We start from the raw sequence: 19,907 nt of genomic DNA, 5'->3' as shown, positions 1-19,907 counted from the left end.
CCATCTTTTCAGACTTTTTCCAGCCCTTGGTCATTTTCGTCTCTCTTCAGTGACCCTCGGGTCCCTTTCCTGAACTGATAGTTAATTTAGAACCCTGTTAGATATCTGAGTAGCTTAAATTTTTCCTCCCAATATCCATTGCTTTGTATTTATCAAATTATTGAACTTCATTGGCTGCAGTGTTGCACTTTCACCTGGAGCACAGTTAGTTTTGGTGAAAGGAGCCGGACTAACAAGCCCGAAGGCCTCTATCTATAGACCGGGTTCAGCGGGGCAAGGCCAGTGGTTTGCCCGACATCACTGAAGATCTGCATGAGCTCCATTCACTCTTTGGCCTCTAGCAGTCATTAACAGGGTCTGCTTCCTCCACTGGTCCCATTGACACCATATCGATCCTTCTCTTTAATCTTTGCAATGACAGTCCCCCAACCCCACTGCCGCCCATGGGGGAAATCTCATCCCACTGCTGTTTGCAGTTGAGACTTTTCTGCAACGGTTGTTAATCTGGTTGTGTCCTTCTAGGCTGGCGGGTATTGAAGTCTCTCTGAACATTGGAAGCCCCTGCAAGGGTAGGGGAGCCTCTGGCTGCAATCCAGTATGAGAGCACTAGAGTGGAACGGCCCAGAAGAGTGGGAAAGCTGCAGGTTTCGGGCAGGGGAGCAACAGTGTGCAGCTCTCTTTAGATGATGCTTTAGAGAGTTGGGACGACTTGGAGTAAGGAGAAGAGGAGCAGTGAGAGCTCTCTAATCCCTACCACAGGCTGGTTGGCAGTCAGAATGGCAGGGATTAGAGCTTGCGGTTCCTCCCACCTTTCCCTTCCTATTGATTTACCTCCATGCTAATTTAGACCTGTGGCCATGGTCAAAGGGGCTTGTTGCATACCTTCTGTGTCTGCAAAGCAAGGGGCTTCTCTTGTTTGTGTGGTTTTTTTTTTTTTTTTTTTTAAAGGAAAAAATCTCAAGAACCCAATTGCCCGCTTGACTGGTTCCCGAGCTGCTATTATGTTTCTAACCACAGTAATTGGCTTTAGTAGTTATTAATGGATTACGTTAAAGGGGGGGAAAAAGACAAAACCCAACACCTAGCTTTGTAGTTCTAGGCTTCATTGACCAAAATGCTGCCTACGAAATTGGCGGTCAATTGCAGAGTTGTTGAAGTGACTCTTTTGTGCCGCTCTGTACTTAACAGAGTATTTCAGTATTTCCATTCTAACATAGTATTTCCATACTAATCCTGGCTATTCTGTAAGGAACTGGCGGTGAGGGTTGGCATGGGGCAGGGAACCTGGGCCTTGAGCATGTGATATTGGATCACGTCTGAAAAACAAATGCAGTGCTGATTTTTCTACATTAAAGTAACATGGTGGCCACCATCAGTTACTTTAAAGAGGCGTTCCCCGACCTCCTGTAACTGCTGGAGTGTGCGTGGTGCCGGGCCCCCACCCCTTCCTGGTAATATATTTGGTGGGTGCTAGTTTATGGCCAGGGGAAGGCTGATCTTTCAGCTGAAACAGAGAGCGAGAAGACAGAGAATCCTGGGTTCCAGTCCAGCTCTACCCGAGACTTGCTTGGTGACTTGGGCAAGTCATTTTCCCTTCTCCGTGCCTCCATTTCCCTTTCTCTAACATAGGGATAATAACGCTTGCCTACCTCACAGAAGGCTGAAGATGAACTAATTAGTTTGTTAAAGTAGCCCGAGACCCTCCCCCAGGTGGAAACTGTGATTAAATCCAAGGGATTTCTTAAAAAATTATTCTGGCTATTTAAACAGCTTGGCTGTTCACAAACACCTGGTTCCTTATTCCGGTTTGTCCTTTCAGCTGCCATGCATCCTGTGCCAGCCCAGAGTACATTAAAGCTCAGCTTGATACCAGTCTGGATTTAAAGGTGTGACTCCATTCCCTGCATTTGAGCTATGCCCATCATTGTGATTTTGGTAGTTTGTAACAGATGAGACCTTCTGAAAGATAACTTGTAGCAACTCTTGTTGTAAGTTGATGATTTTCCGGTTCAGGATGGAGGCTGGCACACAATGAGCAATGTGGAGACTTGCCATATGACTGGGTTTCTGCAATTAGAGGTCTGGGATTGGGTCCTGCCTTATCGAATTGGTTCAAGACCAGGGATTGTAGAGTGACTTCTGGAGCCCAGAAGTACATCAGCGGGTCTGTATTCATCACATGAGATTTTTGAACTGACATTGTAGGAGAGTGTGAATGAAGCCAAGTTATATGGCAAGAGAGTCCAGTCCGGTCTAGTGGTGGGTGTTTCTAACAGGCATCTGGCCTGTAGCTGCTGCAAAAGCGCTGCACGTTCTTTTTGCTGGCTGATTCCCGGCATGACGAGAAAGTAACCGGGGCCGTTAATGCAGGGTTTATACACAGTTACGGTGAGTATTGTGCTGAGTGTCACTGTTGAGGATGCACTTTCCCACGTATGTTATAACTTACAGCACTCCAGCTCTTCCAGTCCGCGGTCCCCATGCAGCTCTGCCAACGTTCCTAAGTCCTGACCTGCAGCATTCTCTGCTGTTCCAGTCCTGGGTTCCTCCGCAATGCTGTGTGTCTTGGCCAACTCGTGGGGATCCGGGGTAGACATCCTCAGCACCAGCCATTCTTCTCCTTCAGATCCTTCCTCCCAACACTCCTTGGCCATGATGCTTCTAAAAAACGTGACAATGGTTAGGCTCCTGGTGTGCTGAGACCACTACCTGTCACGCTGACCAATGTTTTCTCATTTGTTCCTTGTATTCCCCTGTCAGTGTCTCTGAGTCCATCTGTTCTCTCTTGTCTTACGCTTAGATTGCAAGCTCCTGTGTTTGTACATGCACCTAGCACACGGCTGGGGCTCCTAGGCACTGTGATAATATAAACCGAATCACAACGTTCTTGGTGTCTCTGCTGTTTCTTGCCCTGAATGAAATGTTTTCCACGTAGCGCCGCTCTTCTTCACACTCCAAAGGGAGATGGCTGATGCTGTTTTGTTTTTTGACAGTTCCTTCGTGACTGGGACAGCTTGCTGTGGACACACGTCTCCTCTGAGAATCTGGGACTTAGAGAGGTAAGCATGCAGCCAGACCTTACTGTACAAGCTTAATTTTTTGTGGGGAGGAGGAGAAATGCACAGCTGCGGCTGCCTGTAAACCTGACTGTTCTCTGCGGTTTGCCAACTTGGTCATTTGTCAGCCATGGGGCAAAGGAAGGTGTGGAGGTGAGATCTCAAGAAAAGTGACTTTCAATCCCTCAGAATAAGGGGTGAGGGTGAGAGTTTCAGGGTAGATATGAGGCAACTCAGCTTGAAAGAAGGACCCCATGCCAAATGTGGAGCCAAGAGGGAGTGTGCAGAGAAGAGGCCAAGATTGGGAGCATGGTGATAATCGGGGTGCGGGAGAAGGGAGGGAGGGGATCTGATGTCAGAGACAAGGAGTGGGAGAATGACACAAACTTAAGATGGACATCTAAAGAACTTCCCCATGGAAAGTATTCCACATCCTAAGATCTCAGTCAGGAACTGAGATATGGGACTCTTAAAATGACTGGACAAAGCACTAGAAAACCGGTAATTGTGGATAATTCTGTATCAGCAAAGATGGGTTGGGTGATCTAAAAGGGCTTCTTCCACCTTTGTCCCCTATGAGCCTGTGAGCTTCAAACCTTATGCCTACTTAACCATGTCCAGTAACCTTTTTCCTAGCCATATCCTAGAGGGCAGGGTGTTTAGTGAATTGAACATTTCAGAAGCCCCTTGCTCTCATACAACTCCTGTATATTCTTCCAACTTCTGAAGATAAAAAGAAAGACATGGATATCACACAGAGAGTAGGAAATACTCTCAGATTTTGTTCCATAGAATACAGTTCAGCAGAGATGGTGAGAAACTCTTTTTTCTGTATTTGAATTCAGGTGCTAATATGCAACTTCTTTGGTCCTGGAAGTCCCCTTCTTCCCCGGTGCTAGGGATTCAGCATGTATGTGGTCCAACGTTCCAGTGAAAGGGATTGCCTATCCTGTCCTGTTTTAGTACAAAGAACAGACTGGCTGCAATTTTTTTCTTGAGCAGATAAAGGAGAACCAGTTGATGTAGTTTATTTAGCTTTTTCAAGAACAAAGGGGGATATTCAATGAAATTAAAAAGGTGGGAAATTCAAAACCCATAAAAGGAAACACTTTGTAGGCATGCAATTAGCCTGTGGAACTCATTGCCACAGCAAATAATTGAGGCCAAGAATGTAACAAGATTCAAGAAAGGATTGGACATTTATATGAATATCAAGACTATCCAGTTATAATTCATTATAACACATTTAGGAAGGGGTATTAAAGCCTATTTTAAGGGCTTAAGTCAACCTCTAACTGTTAGAGAGCAGGATGAGACTTGGGGGGCAGATTATTCCACATCTGCTACTGTGGGTTTCTTGCGCCTTCCCCAGGAACATCTGGTGGTGGCCACTGTCAGAGACAGGATACTAGCCTGGGTGGACCTGGGGTACGATCCAGTTTGTCAATTCCCACGTTTGGAATAGCCCATAGCTGACAGAGATGGAAATGGTCACCGCGGCCAGCATCCCTGCCATGCTGAGTGTTCCCTACTGCCTATTCTCCAGCACTTTGCCTCGTCCCATTTAAACACCCCAAGAAATGGGACTTCTACCCTTGCCTCTGGGAGATTGTCTCCCAGACAAATAGATCTCATTGGTGGGAACTGTTCCTTGATATCCAGCCGACATCTTCCTTTGCTCAGTTTCATCCCAGCAGTCCTTGTTGTACCAGCTTGTGCCACAGGAACCAGTTCCCCCTCAGCGATGTCCATACTGTCTCCTGAAAGTACGTGTAGATCTCGTATCATCCCTGCTCTCTGGTTGCTTTTTGGTCAAGATACACGTTCTGCTCTCTCTCTCCAGCTACCGTGCCCTTTCAAGCAGTTGAGTTGTTTAGTTACATTTATCTGAATTCCTTCCAATTTGCCAGCATTTCTCTGCTGTTGAGATGCCGGGGCTGAGCACAGGGAAATGCGGAGCTCTCGTTCTGCGTAGCACTTTCTGCTTGTAGTTCACCATGGCGACGGGTTGAATAGTGATTTAGTAATTTCATGTGATCACCTGAATGTGTCTTTTCCTTCAGTCTTAATAAGCGGCAGAGGCTAACGGTCTGGGTCTCTGCACGTAGGTTGTTGGGGTGTAGTGCAGCCTGGTAGAGCACTGACCTTAGGGCTCTGGACAGGCTGGGTTCCAAGCCTGCAACCGAACTCCACTGAAGGGAAGCTTGAGGTTGACAGCCTGGGGGGTCTCTGTGTACTGAGGAGTGAACAGCACACGTATGACAAGATCATAATAGCACAGCACAGCTGAACGTGATGGGTCTGGACTAGCAGGGAGGGAGGCCTTGCACATCAGGATTGAGGGGTGCTGGCTGAGCTGAGGGTGGGGAGACAATCGTCCAGGACTGAAATGTCAGGCGGGCTGTGGATTAGGATTGAGGGGCATGAGCACAGCTGGGTATGTGGGGACCCCAGGGCTGCGGAGATGGGTGGGGTGTGTGTCAGGACTGAGGTGCACTGGCAGAGCTGGGGGGTTAGGTTTGGGGGCCGAGAGAGAAGCAATTCTGCCCTTTTATTTACAGACACTGTCTGTCACAGCTGGCTGTGGACGCTGCTATTCTATAGTTGTAGTTGATCATTTAAGTTTTCAGTTTTATTATATCTGTAAAGAAAAACAAAGGACCTGTCATAATTGATGCTGTCCAGAATTAACCCTGGCATGTGATCTTTGGTGAACCGGGTGGTGAGCTGTTCAATTCCAGACTGGGGCTTAGATGCTGAGGGGATGGGGGCCCTTTGAGATATCGAAGGTGCATGGACAGGCTCTGAGACCCTAGCTGGTGCTGTGGCCTCTTGTGCTCATGAACTTCTCCTGGCTCCTCTCGAATGGAAGCATCTGCCAGGAGCGAAGGGACAGGCTCCAGAGATAAGGGTGTGGTCAATCCGACAGCCTGTCCCAGAGAAGCCCAAACAGATAATAAAACTGTGCAGAAAATAGGATTAAGGTAACGAACAGGCATGAAGGAGTTTGATCTTTCAATAAGGCCAAAGCCTGATTGACAGGCAGATCAAAAAGCTGGGACAGCCTAGCCAATGGGCCTAGCGCATCGGGCCGATTCTTCACCCATCCCAGCTGTAGTGCGACCATGGGCCCTGTCTGTGGAGCATGCGGGAGATCCCCAGGGTGGATCTGAGAGCAGGTCTTCACCTGCCTCTGCCTCTCACAGTGACACCCCCAGGAACTCAGAGCGTGGATCGGCCCGCAGTTGTCGTGTCAGTGCTCCTGTCGTCCAACACGAAGCTGTGGTGGTCTCCTGAGAATTCCTGTTCCCTTGGGGTGGGTGGTCTCTTGAATTCTCCACAGCTGAGAGTTGGAACTTGCTACAAAAGATTTAAAGCTAAATAACCAGAGAATCCTGATCTTCTTAGTTCCAGACTGGATAAATCCTTGTCTGCTCCTTGTAGCTGTTGTTCTTGGCATGATGGTGTTCGGCCCTTTTCTCTTCTCTGGGGTGTCCTGTTGTGTCGCACTGAGGGGTGGGACTAGGACAATGTCTTCACCTGGAAACTCCTTCTGAGCCTTGCACAGGGTGGGCTGGAGTTTGGGGTGAAGATCTCTGTGGGGGGAGGAGAGGCCCTTCCTTCCCCACTAACTGTCTTTCCTTCCGAACAGGGTCAGCTGGTGGCACCGGACCAGAGCAGCCTGGGCAATTTGCAAAACAGAGTCGAAGGCAGTGGAATGACCCTGTAATGCCCAGTCATTGACTTCTGGCTGCAGGCACACACCTGGTCCTTTCACCTGGCATGACTAAGATCCGTTGTTCCCGAATGAGTATTTTGAGGCTGTCCCTTAGACTCTGTCCTCCGGGACAAAGACACGATATCACGGCATCTTAACGCCTTGTTCTGTAGTGGCTGGAAGTCGCCCCTGTTGCTTGACGCTATTGCCACTCTGGTCCCAGCGGTGTTTGGGGAGGCTCTTAGCGCCCTGCAAGCTCACCTTCACAGATGTGGGACGATCGGAATTACCCCACGAAATGCTTGGATGGAAATCCTGGCGGGTCGCTCCACTCGGCCAGGTCTGAGTGCACTGGGGATGCTACAGCGCCGTCCTAATGAGAAATGCTGTTACGGTGCCTCTTCTTTTGTGGCCAAAACTGAGGGCAAAGAATGTACGATAGGGAACAGGCCTGCCTCCGCCAGGACTAGATTCTCCGTAGCATCGGTAATTCTGAAGTTCTGCCTCGGGAGGCGGGCTAGGGCTGGTGTCCAGGTCGTCCTGACTTCTAACCCCAGCTGTCCCACTGATTCCCTCTGACTTCCCTTTAGCAAGGCTCTTGACCTTTCTCTGCCCACTATAGGGTATGACCCTTCTGGCCTGTTTCCATGTTGCGCCATACACCTGGCGTTCCCTCTCTATTCCAGCCCTCCAGCTTCCCATGCCCGCTTCGTGTTAAACCCTGCCCGAAAACTTGCTTTTTCGACAGGTGCTAACATGGCTCATAAAACTACTGCCGCCAGCCCATTTGAAGGGCAAGGTGCTGTGGGATGGAACCTTCCTCGGAGTCTCCCAGCACACTTGGTGTAGATTCTGAACGCCTTGGGATGTGGCCCAGGACTGCTTGTCTGTCTGGAACAGCACTGAGTTCAGTATCGCTGCTCAGCAAGTAAGGAGACCCCGGGTCATGACTGGCCCAATCACACCTACTCCCTCAGGGATTGTGAGGCATGATCTGTTCCACAGCTTTTTAGAACAGAAACCCTGCCTGCCTCCAGGCATCGCCATCAGCTAACCCCTTGGGCAGGTTATCCAAGATCTGTCCATTCTGGGGTTCTCTGCACCGGCCTAGGGAGCAGCGGGTTCCGGAGGGACCATTGTTCTGATCCAGTATGGCTGTCCCTGTGTCCTGAACACTTGGAATATGCAAAGCACCACGCTGTCCTTTTGTAAACCTGCAGCGTGCTACTCCCCCAGAGGCACATGGGCCCTGAAACTCAGGAGAAGGCATGTTAACTGAGCTAAGGTTAAACAGCCGCTGCTCCTCTCTTCCTTTTTAAATATCCCAACTCTTTCCTTTGAAAGCATTTGTGGCAGCTTGTTTTCTTTTCTTTTCTTTTCTTTTTTAAAGAACCCTCTAATTTCTCTTTTGGGTCCCTCCGTCTCGCAAGCCCTTTGAAATCGGCTTTACGCCGTCTCTGACACCAAACTGACACTTTGCGTTTCCCCACTTCTTATCCCTTTATGGCAACAGATGTTGAAATTTTGTATCCCTTTTATCTGTCCCTCTTCGCCCTCTTCCTGTAATTAGGTTTCCCTTGTTAGCAGTACAAAGTGGGCTGGTGCTGCCTGGCCTTTTGAGCCATTGTGTATGAGCACATGTGGGGGTTTTTTTTTTTTTTTTTTTTTTCGGAAAGGTCCCTTCCCCCTTAAGTGGTAGGGGTGGTGTGGACGAAGGCTGCAGCTTTTTTGTTCTCCATTTATCTCTGCCACCTTTTCAAAGGGATGAAAAAGAGCGAAGGAGAGAGCGCACCGAGGGGAAGATGCAGAGTTGCATTTCTTGACCCAGTCAGGCCTCCTGTGCCCTGCCTCCTCTTCAGGTGTTCCAGGCAGAGCCCCTTTGATGTCAGTGGGAAGCTAGCGCCGTGCACAAAGCCAGGTGAAAGTGCAGGGCTTCACAAAAGCTGCTGGGAGTAGAGAAGAGGGGAGTTCCAGGTGTGTGCACCGTGCACGCTGCTGAGAGGGTGGGGGAAGGTTTCTGCAGGTCAGGCAGCTTCAGTAAAACACCTCTGTGTGTGTCCGGGATCAGGTCCCAGAGCAGGAGCAGCCACGCGGGTCGTGCCACCCGAAGGAGCTGCACTGGCAGCTTGCTGAATTTGCTGCTAATTGGCATGTTGACTGATCCAGTTTAGTATCTGTTCGGTTAACGTGAGCCAGGTCCCCCTCAGCTCTTGCAGGGGAGTGGAGTTGATGCACTAACAGGTCTCTTCCATATTAGTCCTATCTACATTTGTAGCTTTTAACATAAAGACCAAAGCCACCAGAGCAGCTGTCAGCAGGAATGGTGCGTCTTTATGTTTGTGTCTTCACCTTTCTGGATACTATGATTAAGGATGGACGCTTTAGTCATTTTAGGAATAGTGAGAGAAATTGACCATTACTGATGGTTCCCAATTTTAAATCTAGTCTTTCTAAGCCTGGTGCCCAATCCTGCAAGACTGTACTCGGTGTAGCCCCACTAATTCACTGGCACCAGTTGGGTGTGTAGGGGTACTCAAAAGAATAAGGGTTTGCAGAATCAGATCCGAGTTATAAGCTGTATTTCTAACTCTTCATAGAGAGAGTTTTAATGTCGAGGGATAGGTTTTGGTACACCATGGAAGTTTTAGATCTGTGTCTTCTGGTAAATTCCACCAAAGTCCTGCAGAAAGCGAAATCTTACAGCTTGGAGAGTTTAAACAAGCCCTCGGGGATCCTCCAGAATTTTAGGATTGGGGGAGAGGGGAGCAAACCAATGAAGTAATTTTGATGTAGTACATCCGAAACGGGGAGAGAGCTCGCTGGTAGAAACTCCCACCAGAGTAAGCCACTTACGTCGTCTCCCTCTAGATAGTCAAAAATGGATAGAGGTTGCCAAGAGGCGGGAATGATATTGTAGGATGGTAAATATCCTGGCATGGATGCCACCTTTTCGGGCTCTGGAGACAGGGACTCAGAAATGTCTGTAGACCCAGAATTCACCCAACCTCCTACACTACCTTGGTTTTGCTGATTAGTTATTGCCTGGGGTTATGCCATGCTGGCGTGGAGCATGTTTGTTTTTCCATATAGCTGGTTATTTCGATAAAGTCCCAGTTTCTAATGCCGCATTGTATGTCCTTTGGATTAGTTGTGGAGCTGAAGTCCCGTATTGTCCCCAAAACTCTAAATAAAAGGTAATATGGTCTAGTGGAGTGGGGGTTTCTCTCCCAGCTGTCCCTGCTCTGTGACCTTGTGTAGGTCATGTCACCTCTGTTCCCTTCCCTTCCCTGTGTCTTGTCTGTTCAGACTGAACGTTGTTGGTGGCAGGGCCTCTGTCTGGGTGCTTTGTACAGCGCTCAGTGCGGCGGGGCCCTCGTCTTGGTTCGGACCGTCCAACGTTACTGCAATACAAATAGTCCTAATAAAAAGGATGCATTATGCAGCTGGATGGAGAGATCGGATCTAGGTTTTAGTTCTAGTTAAAAGAAAAATAGACGGATACTTTTAGGAATGAAGATGGATCTTCTGCCTTCAGGCACAAACTGATTGCCTGAGAGATCAGGAAGGAATTTCAGGAAGGAAGGAACCCCTCCAGTTCCCCAGGTGACCCAAAGGCATTAACTGAGTTTTTCTTGCCTTCCTCTGAGGCATCAGGCATTGGTCATTGTCAGAGGCAGGATGCTGGGTATGATGGGCCAGCTGTCAGATCCCGTGTCTCTTGGACAGCAGCTTCTTGTGCAGCCCCTCTTGCGATCTCTCGGTTAGCTGTATCCAAAGGTATGAGTCTTGTCTGAACATGTGATACGTTTTCCTGGGGTCTGTATAAAAGCTCCCAAACCAGTTCTGGGCTCTTTTGTTCTCTGTTGATGGTGATTTTAACATCACTTCTCTGGGTCCTGGTTGCAGTTTTATAGGCTCCTCCCTTACCGGTGCTGTCCTGTGGCTCTCCATGCATCTTCCCCACTAGCACAATTTAAAGTTTTTTAGGCTAAACCACCTATAGTTCTCAGTTCTCACTGCAGCTTCAGCCACTTCTTATTCCAGACAAACACGGGGCCAACTTCTGCCCTTGGATTTGTGTGTGTCCTAGAGCACAGACTGGCCCTTTCACTCCATTGAGACGTATTTATGACAACTTGACAACACCTGAAACAAGCAAAAAGTGTGTGTGTGGGGGGGTGAAAGTGCCTAGTGCATTGATCAATTTCATCCCCAGGAGCCCAAGCAATCTTTATTTTTCCCTGGGTTGAGAGAGAATCAACAGAAGCCAGGGAGAAGAATGGAAAGGAGTGAATGAGGAACCCCCTCTGCCGCTGGTTAGCACTCGCTCATTTCAACAGATGGCTTTGTTTTGATTGGGATTCTCCATTTTTTTTGTCTCCCCACTAAAGAAGACCTCCAGAGCTCTGTCCAGAAAGGAGCCATACAGTTGCTTATTCCCACACAAGTGGTGCAGGAGGCTCTGAGAATTCCCTGCCTCTCTTTTCCTCCCCTGGCTTTTTTTCTCTTTGCCCAGAAATCACAGTTTGAGAGAATTCCCCCCCACTCCTCCCGTTGGAAAGAAAGACAGAGAGACATTCTTGACATTCTTTGCAGAGAAAAGGGGTTAAATGTCTGAATTTGGGGGTCACCGTGTTATACAAATTGCAATCTAATCGTTTTTACAAGAACACACGTGTGCTAAGAAAAGGAGCCAGGGACAAGAAAGACAAGGGGACAGACAGCTTTTTTTGTCCTTTTCCCCCCAAGGTTTCAGGCTATTGTCATGTCCCCGTCTCTCTCCCCTCCTCACCCCCGAGAGGGAGAACATTGGTTTTATAGTTAAATTGGTCCGTAAAGCAGAAGGGCTTGGTGCCACTTCTGTTTGTTTTCCCAAATAAAAGCCCCAGCAGGGTCCCTTTTGCACCGTCGTGGCTTTATTTGAAGAAACTGGCTTTTTCCCATAGCCCAGCGTGTCAGTTTATCCTCTGAACTTAACCTTACGGGAACCCGGATAACAAAAACTCACAGGGTCCCAGAGCAGGCAAGGTAAAGAAATTGTATCTTTTTATTGGACCATTTAAAGTGTGTGTGGGCCAATTCAGAGAAAGCAGAAGAAAAGAGGGCAACACTCTTTCCCCATCCCCTCCACCTCTGGTGTCACCGCCCCCCTACTGCCCCCGTATCCAAAAGCTTGCCTCCCTCCAGCTGGCTCTGGGAACTTTGCTAACAGGGCACCGTGGAGATGAAAACCGTCTCTGCAAACTCAGTGTGTTCCTTCCCTTTGTTAGTCTCCACACCTTGGAACACTTCTCCCTACTGTGGCCCATTTAAGATGGAGACGCTTCCATAGACTCCTAATCCCATATGTTCCCTGCTAGGCCTACAGGCCTCGGGTACATGAAAAAAGTAACATCGGGATAACGCTGCGAAGATACAGTGAAAATAATCTGGGTGCAGGATGGGTGTGGCTCCTGGGTGTGTATCCCTTCGTTGTATGTCTAGGCCTTGCCTCTCCTGGGCATTTATTCAGCTTCTATTTCCCTTACTTGTCTGCAGACCCCACTGGTCTCCTCTGCAGGTCACCTGGCAGTTTTAGTGCTCTCTCCAAGTGTGCTAACTAGAATGGGGCAAACGCTACATTGTGCATAATTTTATTAGGTCAATTTTGCTTCCTTCCCCTGTTGGCCGTTATTGGAGGGCAGGTTTATGACTTTCTTGAATTGATGTGTTCAAACACCCAGATCCCTTGCACTGAATAATTTGTTTATTCTGTAGATCATTCACAATTGGTTGGTTACAAGTATTTTGCTATTTGAAATCCACATTCCAGCTTTCTTGGTTAGTTGATTGGACGCAGGTTACATGGAATCACTTTTCATCCTTGGTTGGTGGATGAGCATAATTCATAGAATCTGATTTCTCAAATGAATATTTGGTTTATAAATTCAAATGTTTGGTTTGGCCACACTCTCTGGTTTGAATACAATTAACTGTTTCCTTGAACCCTCCTAGCAACAAATTTGGTATGCTGAATATTTGTAGAAAGTGACCACATAGGGGCTGTGGAGGCCGACGAATCCAACTAATCTAAAGAGCGGAACCAGTGAGTGGAATATTGTTTGTAGCATTAAGACCAAGAGCCTGGGCTAAATCTGTCCCAAAGAAACACTGGTAAAGACCTAAAGCAGCTGAACAGAGTGCAGAGAGGTAGATGCTTGCTTGTTTTCCGTTATAGTTGGTTAGAAGATCTTCTGGAAATCCAAACATTACAGTTACAGAAAATAATGATCATTCCTTGGAAGAGTGAAGGAAGCTTTTGCTTCATGATGAATTAACTCTGCCTTTGGGCCCAATCTAACTCCTCTTGATTTTAACAGGGGTGGATTGTATCCTTAGGTATGTCCAATCTTTCATTTTCAGTTCTCTAATTAACTTTTCGGCCTTGCTACTGTTTGCTTTTCTGTACTTCACCCAACTGGGAGAGTGAAACTCACCTGGCCACTTTCAGTTGCTGGTTCTCATGACCTAGTAATGCTGTTGTGTTCAGGGTTCCAACACCGCAAGGGAAGAGTTAAAAACAAAACAAAACCCCACGGGAATATTTTAAAAATAACATAATAAAAATGTTTGTTTGTCCAAAGGATTCTAAACTAATGGAAATGCATCAAGGGTTATCTATCTTCAATGTCTGAGCAAAATGTTGGTGCTGTCTTAGATGCATTCCCCAAGCCCCAGAGCGCTAGCACCGTGTTCCCGTTAGATGTCTCAAAGACCCGTTCCAGAAGCAGAGGAGTCAGAATATTCTTATGTGACAACATCCACTAAATCAGGAAAGTGCGAGCTGATTGGATCTCACCTAGTCCATTTCTCCTAGGGCCAGCTCAGGGTTGTTCCTGAAAGTATCTTGTCCAGGCCAAGGACTTTAAATTGCCCAAGCGCTAGGCTTTCCAGCACTTCCCTCGGGAGACCATTCTGCAGGGTGCTGTCGTGAACTGGGCTGAGGTTCACAGCACCCCTGCCTTCTTAAGCACTTGGGCCAGATTTGTAAAGGTGTCCAGGGCCCAAAGATGGAAATAGGTGCGTATGGGGATTTTTCAGACGTCTTTACCTGCATCTTTAGGCTCTGAATTCCTTTGAAAATCTGTCCTTTAGAAAGTACAGTAATGGGCACTATAGAGAGCTGCAAGTTAGATAAACTGCAGGAGTTGTGCAGTGAATGAGACAGGTGCACAGGAAGAGATGGCCTTGGGACTAAGGCACTGGGCTGGGACCTAGGAGAGATGGGTTCAAGTCCTGTCTCTGCTCTAGACTGCATGTTGGCCCTTAAGTCATGTAGTGTGTGTCTGCCTCAGTTCTACACCTACAAAATAAGGACAGGGCTTCCTGACCTCCCAGGAGTGTTGCAAAGAGAAATGCCTTATTGTCTGGGATGTGCTCAGGTGCTATGGTGGCCTATAACAAAAGGAAAAGGGTCCTTGTGTAGTGCTGGGTTTGGGTGATGTGCAGGATGAGATCACTCCCTGAACGTCACACTGGCTGCAGCCTCGTTCGCTGAGCAATGCCCATCCAGTGCCCTGAACAAAGCAGGAGTCCTGTAGGGGGGAAAGAGCGGGCGGTGATGTAATTACTGACTGTATCATACTGCACATGCACAAGGGGGCAGAGTTAAGGCATCACAGGCAGCTTTAACTCTGCCATTTCCTCACTTGTGAGTGCTTGGCTTCACAACCTTAACTTTCTCTTTCATTTTGTTTTTTCAATTGAACTGACTCTCTGTAGAAAAGTTTGTCTGAAAGATTTACAGAGCAGGTGTATTGTAGAGCGGCTCTGGTAGACTGGTTGAACCGTTGCAGCAATCTGTTTATCTGATGAATGTGGCACATGCATCTTGTTTGTGAGTTTTTCGTTAACTGAGTTTTTCTTGAACTTGTTCCTGCTGCTCAAAGAGTGTCTGCAGACGAGCTGTTGGCAACCCGTGGGCGCCATATGAACTTGCTGCTATTCATTTCTACTGCTGTTTGATTGGCCATCTTGGCCAACTGGTATGGTTTCTGCTCCCTGGTTGAGTGTAAGGGAAGAGGAGAATGGCTTGTGAAAGTCTCCGCGGCTACTTCAGTGTAGACATAAGCGATGGGAGGGGTTCTCCCGTCACTGTCGGTAATCCAGCTCCCCGCCAGGCACTAGGTTGATGGAAGAATTTGTCTGTTGACCTAGCGCTGTCACCATCGGGGTTAGGTTGGCATAGCCATATCTCTCGGGTGGGGTAGTTGCCCCAATGTAAATTGCCAGTGTAGACCAGCCCTGGGAGAAAGCAGGAACAGTTTGTGCAAGAGCTAAAGCAGGGGGATTGAAAATTAGGGGGCATTTTAACCTTTTACGACTTGAGTCAGGCCAGGAGACGGGCACGTCTGCTAGAGGAACGAGAGGCTTGTGATTTTGTAGGCCGGGCTCAGATTCCGCGTTACCTTTCCTTTCTCGCGGTCGCACAGCACAATCAGGCGTGCATTCGTGCGTGCTCTCATCTGCAGAGGCCTGGCCTGTCTTACTGGATTGCCCCAGGCCAGGAGCTTCCTGAAGCCTCTTCACTCTGCTGAACAGGGCAGGTGAAATGTTACACTGGATTAGGTACAGGCTTTGCTGTACCCTGGCTTCAGGGAGGGAACGGTTTCCTTTGAGCTCTGGTGCACCATACAACAGTAAATGTACCAGTTCCATAAACGGGCTAGGTACCAGTTCTGGATAGGGAGGTTTGGTGTCTGAATTTAAATTGCGCTTCTTAGAATGCAGGAAACTGTATCGTCGATTCCTCCTTCCTGGGCACATGGGCCCTGGACCTCTTGTTCATTAACCTGCAGACCTACATACAGCAAAACTCATCGCTGCAACTTTGCATTTCCTTAACACATGGACCAGGGGTCACCCAATGACATTAAGAGGCAGCAGGTTTAAAACTAATGGGAGGAAGTATTTCTTCACGCAACGCACAGTCCACCTGTGGAACTCCTTGCCAGGGGATGTTGTGAAGGACAAACGTATGACTGGGCTCAAAAAAGAACTAGATCAGTTCCTGGAGGACAGGTCCATCAATGGCTATTAGCCAAGATGGCCATGGGCTGGGTGTCCCTAAACCTCCAACTCCTGGAAGCTGGGAATGGGCGACGGGATGGGTCACTCAATAATCGCCTGTTCTATTCATTCCCTGTGAAGTGCCCGGCACTGGTAGCTGTCAGAGACAGGATCCTGGGCTAGACAAACCATTGGTCTGACCCAGTCTGGACGTTCTTAGTGACTTCTACACGCTCGCATTCCTTTCCCACCGGCCTCCTGAAGCTGTAATTAACTGAGGGATTTCCCCGCTGGGCAGGGAAGGAAGAGAGAGGGGAACGTCCTAGCTCTGCTTTTGGGTACTGCAGTGATGGGGCGATGTAGAAATACCCACCTTGGAGGCAGCCTTCCCTCGGGAAGCTGCTACAGAGACTGTCCAAAAGCAGGTGAGCGGCCTGGCTGGTCTCTAATGCCCTGGAGTGAGGGTTGGAGCAAGGCTTGGGATGACAGTAGCATCACCACTTCAGATCAGTGCCCGAGCTAGGGGCTGACTCGGGGCTGGGGCCAGGGAAAGGAAGGCCGCTCGCTGATCCCTTTACCCAGACAGAGCCGTCCCCAGCGCTCTGTCTGGCTAGACCAGGCCAGGGTTCACTGGGGGCGGGATGCTGTTCCCCAGCACCGGGGCTGGGGCCCAGCTTGTGCAGTGACGTTGCTGCAGGGACCACGTTCTTGTGCTGGCCAGGGCCGGGCAGTGGGCTCCCAATACGCACCTGAAGGAGCGAGCAGGGCCTCGAGTCGGATCCGGGGTCTATCCCTGGCGGTGCGACAGACCTGCAGGTGACCTTCCCCCCGGAGTAAATCCCAGTGGAGTGGGTCTCAGGCCCCCTCCCGCTCTGCTGGCTGCTTCTCCTATCAGTGCAGCTCCATTGGCTCCTTCCCCCTGTCCCCCCAGCCTTTCATCTCCTATTTTTAACAAACAAACAAACATAAATGAAACCTCTACAGAGGAGCCCAGACAAGCGCCCCCGAGAGCACGCCCGGCCGCCCGCACATTAAAGGCTCATTAGCGGGGGAAAGAAAAAGCAAACGAGCGGCCCCAGACATGCGCGGGCCGGGTAGCACGGGGGCCCGGTGGCAGATGTTCACCTAATGAATGCGGCTGCACAATAACAAGTGTGTGCAGGCCGGCCGGCCGGGCCGGGGTAATGAATCTACCACTTGAAAGTGGGCTGAGTGCTAGCAGGGGCACCAGGGCCCCGCTTTGCACAAGCCCTTCGGCAAACGACCATTTGCCGCGTGGAGAATGGAGCTCTGACGGCCGCTGAGCGATCAGATTGGGGGGCGCTTGGCGTGGGAAAGACGCTGAGGGGGTGAACGTCTCGGGATCGCAGCTCGGGGGGAGCGCACTGAGCAGTGAGGCTCATCAGAACATTGATTCCCACTCCCCCCTAGTTCCAGCCTCCTCAGACCGAGATGGAGGGGTTATGGTCAGCATTCTGGGGCGGAAGGGGGGGGCTAGGCTTCGCCCGGGCTCCCCAGTCTGGTGAGCGCCAGTAAAGGACTGGATGGAGGAAGGGGAGGTCGAGGGACAGCAAGGTGGAGAGGAGAGCGCCGGTCAGATAAAACGCTCCGAGGCCTGAAAGGGTTCCAGGGATTGGCCTTCGGGGGTGGCACTGGGGGGTGCTGCCCCCCACCTCCCGCATACTCTCTACCCGGGGCAGAGGCCTGTGCTGTGCTCAGAAGCGAGAGGGTGGTGTGAGCTGTGCTAGCTGGAGGCAGGCAGGCAGGTAGCACTCCGGGGGGGGGGGGGTGTACTCTCCTTGGTCCAGCACAGACACGGCTTGCAATTGTTCCTTCCTGTTCTTGCAGGGTCAGTCGGGGCGGGGGTGGGGGGAGGGGAGAAGGTCTCCCCAGCAGCTGGTTGTGGGACAGCGGACACGCAAGCACCCATGCTGAGCAGTCCCAAGAGCCAGCGAGGGATTACTCGAGCAGCTGGGGGCGCTCAGAGCCTCAGGGATGGGGGCTGCTGCCCAGATACAGCAGCCCTGACGAGCGGTCGGTGTGCTCCCCTTTCCCAGCCGGCTGCCTGCTTCTCCACCGCCCAGGAGCCCTCTGCACAGGAAGAAGCCTGGGCGTCTGGCGCTGGAGCGTGGGGCTCCCCGCCTGTCCCTGGAGGTGTCGCTGAGCCCTTAAGTGATAGTCGCCTTCGCACCTCGGAGTTGGGAGGGCTCGGGTTCAAGTCTGAGCGGAGAAGCCTGAGTGGGCTCCGTCTGCCAACACCTTCCCCCTTTCCCCTCCCTGGCCCGGTCTGGCGGGGAAGCGAGGTGCTGACGGAGGGGCAGGCGTCCAGGCGCGACAGAGAGCTCCAGAGCCGCAGGTACTGAAGAGCCAGGGGCAGGAGTAGGCCGAGGATGGCCCTGGCCGGGTAGCTCTCCCTCCCCGCACACCACCCCTGCTCACAGCTGCGTGGGTTCCCACCTGCCAGGGGCGTGTGGCATGGCTGCTGGCTTGCTTACAGACCGCCCGAGGGCTGGTACCGAGGGGCACTCGCGGCTGCTAATTCGGGCTTCCTGCAGCTGGAAACGCTCTTTGGCTCCTCGTGACGCAGCAGGTCCATCGCAGGAAATGCCCACGCCCCCTCCCGGGGCTCTGCAGGTCAGGCCGGATGATACAACGCTCCCTTCTGGCCTGGGGATCGATGTCTCCACCTGCCCCTTAGTGTGTATGCGCCAGGAGATCACCCCCCTGCATTGCAAACCTGGGCCCTCCCCAGCCAGGTGCCAGCTCCTGCTCTGGCTTCCCCCAGCCTTCCTCCAGCCCGGGGCCAGGCTGCGCGCCTTCATCCAGACCCCCTTGCACCTGCCAGACCGCTCATCCGCCTGGGAGGGGGAGAGCAGCCTGTGGAAGGCGCCACCGGCCAAGTCTCCTCAGTAACACACCAAGCGCCAGGAGCGGGAAGGAACAGAGCAGAGCTCTGCCCTATAGGAGCCAGCCCCTGGGCTGTGACCCCAAAATACCCCAGGGACTCGTCAAAGGGTGACACTTAGTGCTGAATACTTTTCTCCCTCAGTAACTAAGTTAATTGCTGCCGTGCTGAAGGTGTGAAGTGGAATATCAGGGCCAAGTCTCCTCACTAGAGATGCTGTCTTTCTACATCAAATCAACCTGCCAGCCAGGCTGCGCTGGGCCTGCCGCGTCCCAGGGGCTCTCGCTGCAGGCCGGGGCTGGCTGCGTGGTTGAAAATGCGCAGTGCAGACGAGGTCGCCGCATGGTTTCGCTCGGCTGTGTCCTCTCAGCCGGGCCGAGGGGATGACAAGCTCGCCTTGGCCAGCAGACTGAACTGTGTCTGACTCGAAGGGGGCCTAGACAGCGTAGGGACAGGCTGGCAATTTCTGAGCTAATCAGAACCTCATGGCTCCCAGTTCCAGACTCTTAGGAAGCTCTGAAATATTGACTTCCTTCCCTCCCTCCCTCCAGCAAATTTCACAGGGGGAGATGTGTCCTGCTGGTTCTCTGGGTATGTGGGGGCTACGGGGTCTAGTGGACAAGGCATGTTATTTGGAAATGGGGCTCTTGCTTTGTGCCCTGGCTCGCTGTTTGGCCTTGGACACCTCCCTGGTGTGCCGAGGAGGGCTGTTTATTTCCAGCCCTTTTGGAAGCAGGGAAGGCCTGCGATCTCAGGGCAGAGCATCTCCCCGTGAGATGTTGGCCCTCTTCCGCGCACACGAGTGGCTGGGCTGGAGCTAATAGGAGCAGATACGCCCACGTAGAAGTCCCGTATTTGTGCCCCTTATCTGTCACCTGAGTCCTCCAGTGCGTCAACTGGAGACCAAGGCCCAGGATTGCGTCTTTCCTCTAACCTCCCTCCGCCGCGCCCTCTCTGAGCTGGTGTCACTGCTTCCAGAAATATCTGGGCTCAAGCTGCTGTCCGGGGCAGCTGGGACAGGCAGGAAAGGGATCTCCGTCTGTCTTTCCTCTCTGCGGTCCCTGCACCGCAGTGTCTGAGCACCTGCCAAGTGCTTCGCAGACACTCTTGGGAGGCAGGGAAGTATCACCCCCATTTTACAGATGGGGAAACCAAGGCACAGATTACATAATTTGTCCGA

General features: G+C 50.8%; 1 protein-coding gene across 2 annotated transcripts in view; it reads left to right on the top strand.

The window, feature by feature from the left end:
- FBXW4 (F-box and WD repeat domain containing 4) overlaps window positions 1-19,907 on the top strand; it is a 92,028-nt gene that overhangs the window by 67,002 nt on the left and 5,119 nt on the right. For both annotated transcript variants that reach the window (XM_037903384.2, XM_037903383.2), the window contains exon 6: window positions 2,994-3,059. In XM_037903384.2, the coding sequence (XP_037759312.1) occupies window positions 2,994-3,059 (66 nt within the window). The remainder of the gene's footprint in view (window positions 1-2,993; window positions 3,060-19,907) is intronic.

This window comes from Chelonia mydas, chromosome 7 (assembly GCF_015237465.2).
Source record: "Chelonia mydas isolate rCheMyd1 chromosome 7, rCheMyd1.pri.v2, whole genome shotgun sequence".
Taxonomy (NCBI): domain Eukaryota; kingdom Metazoa; phylum Chordata; order Testudines; family Cheloniidae; genus Chelonia; species Chelonia mydas.
Note: the sequence above shows the minus strand (reverse complement) of the source record. Positions and strands in the feature narration are given on the sequence as shown.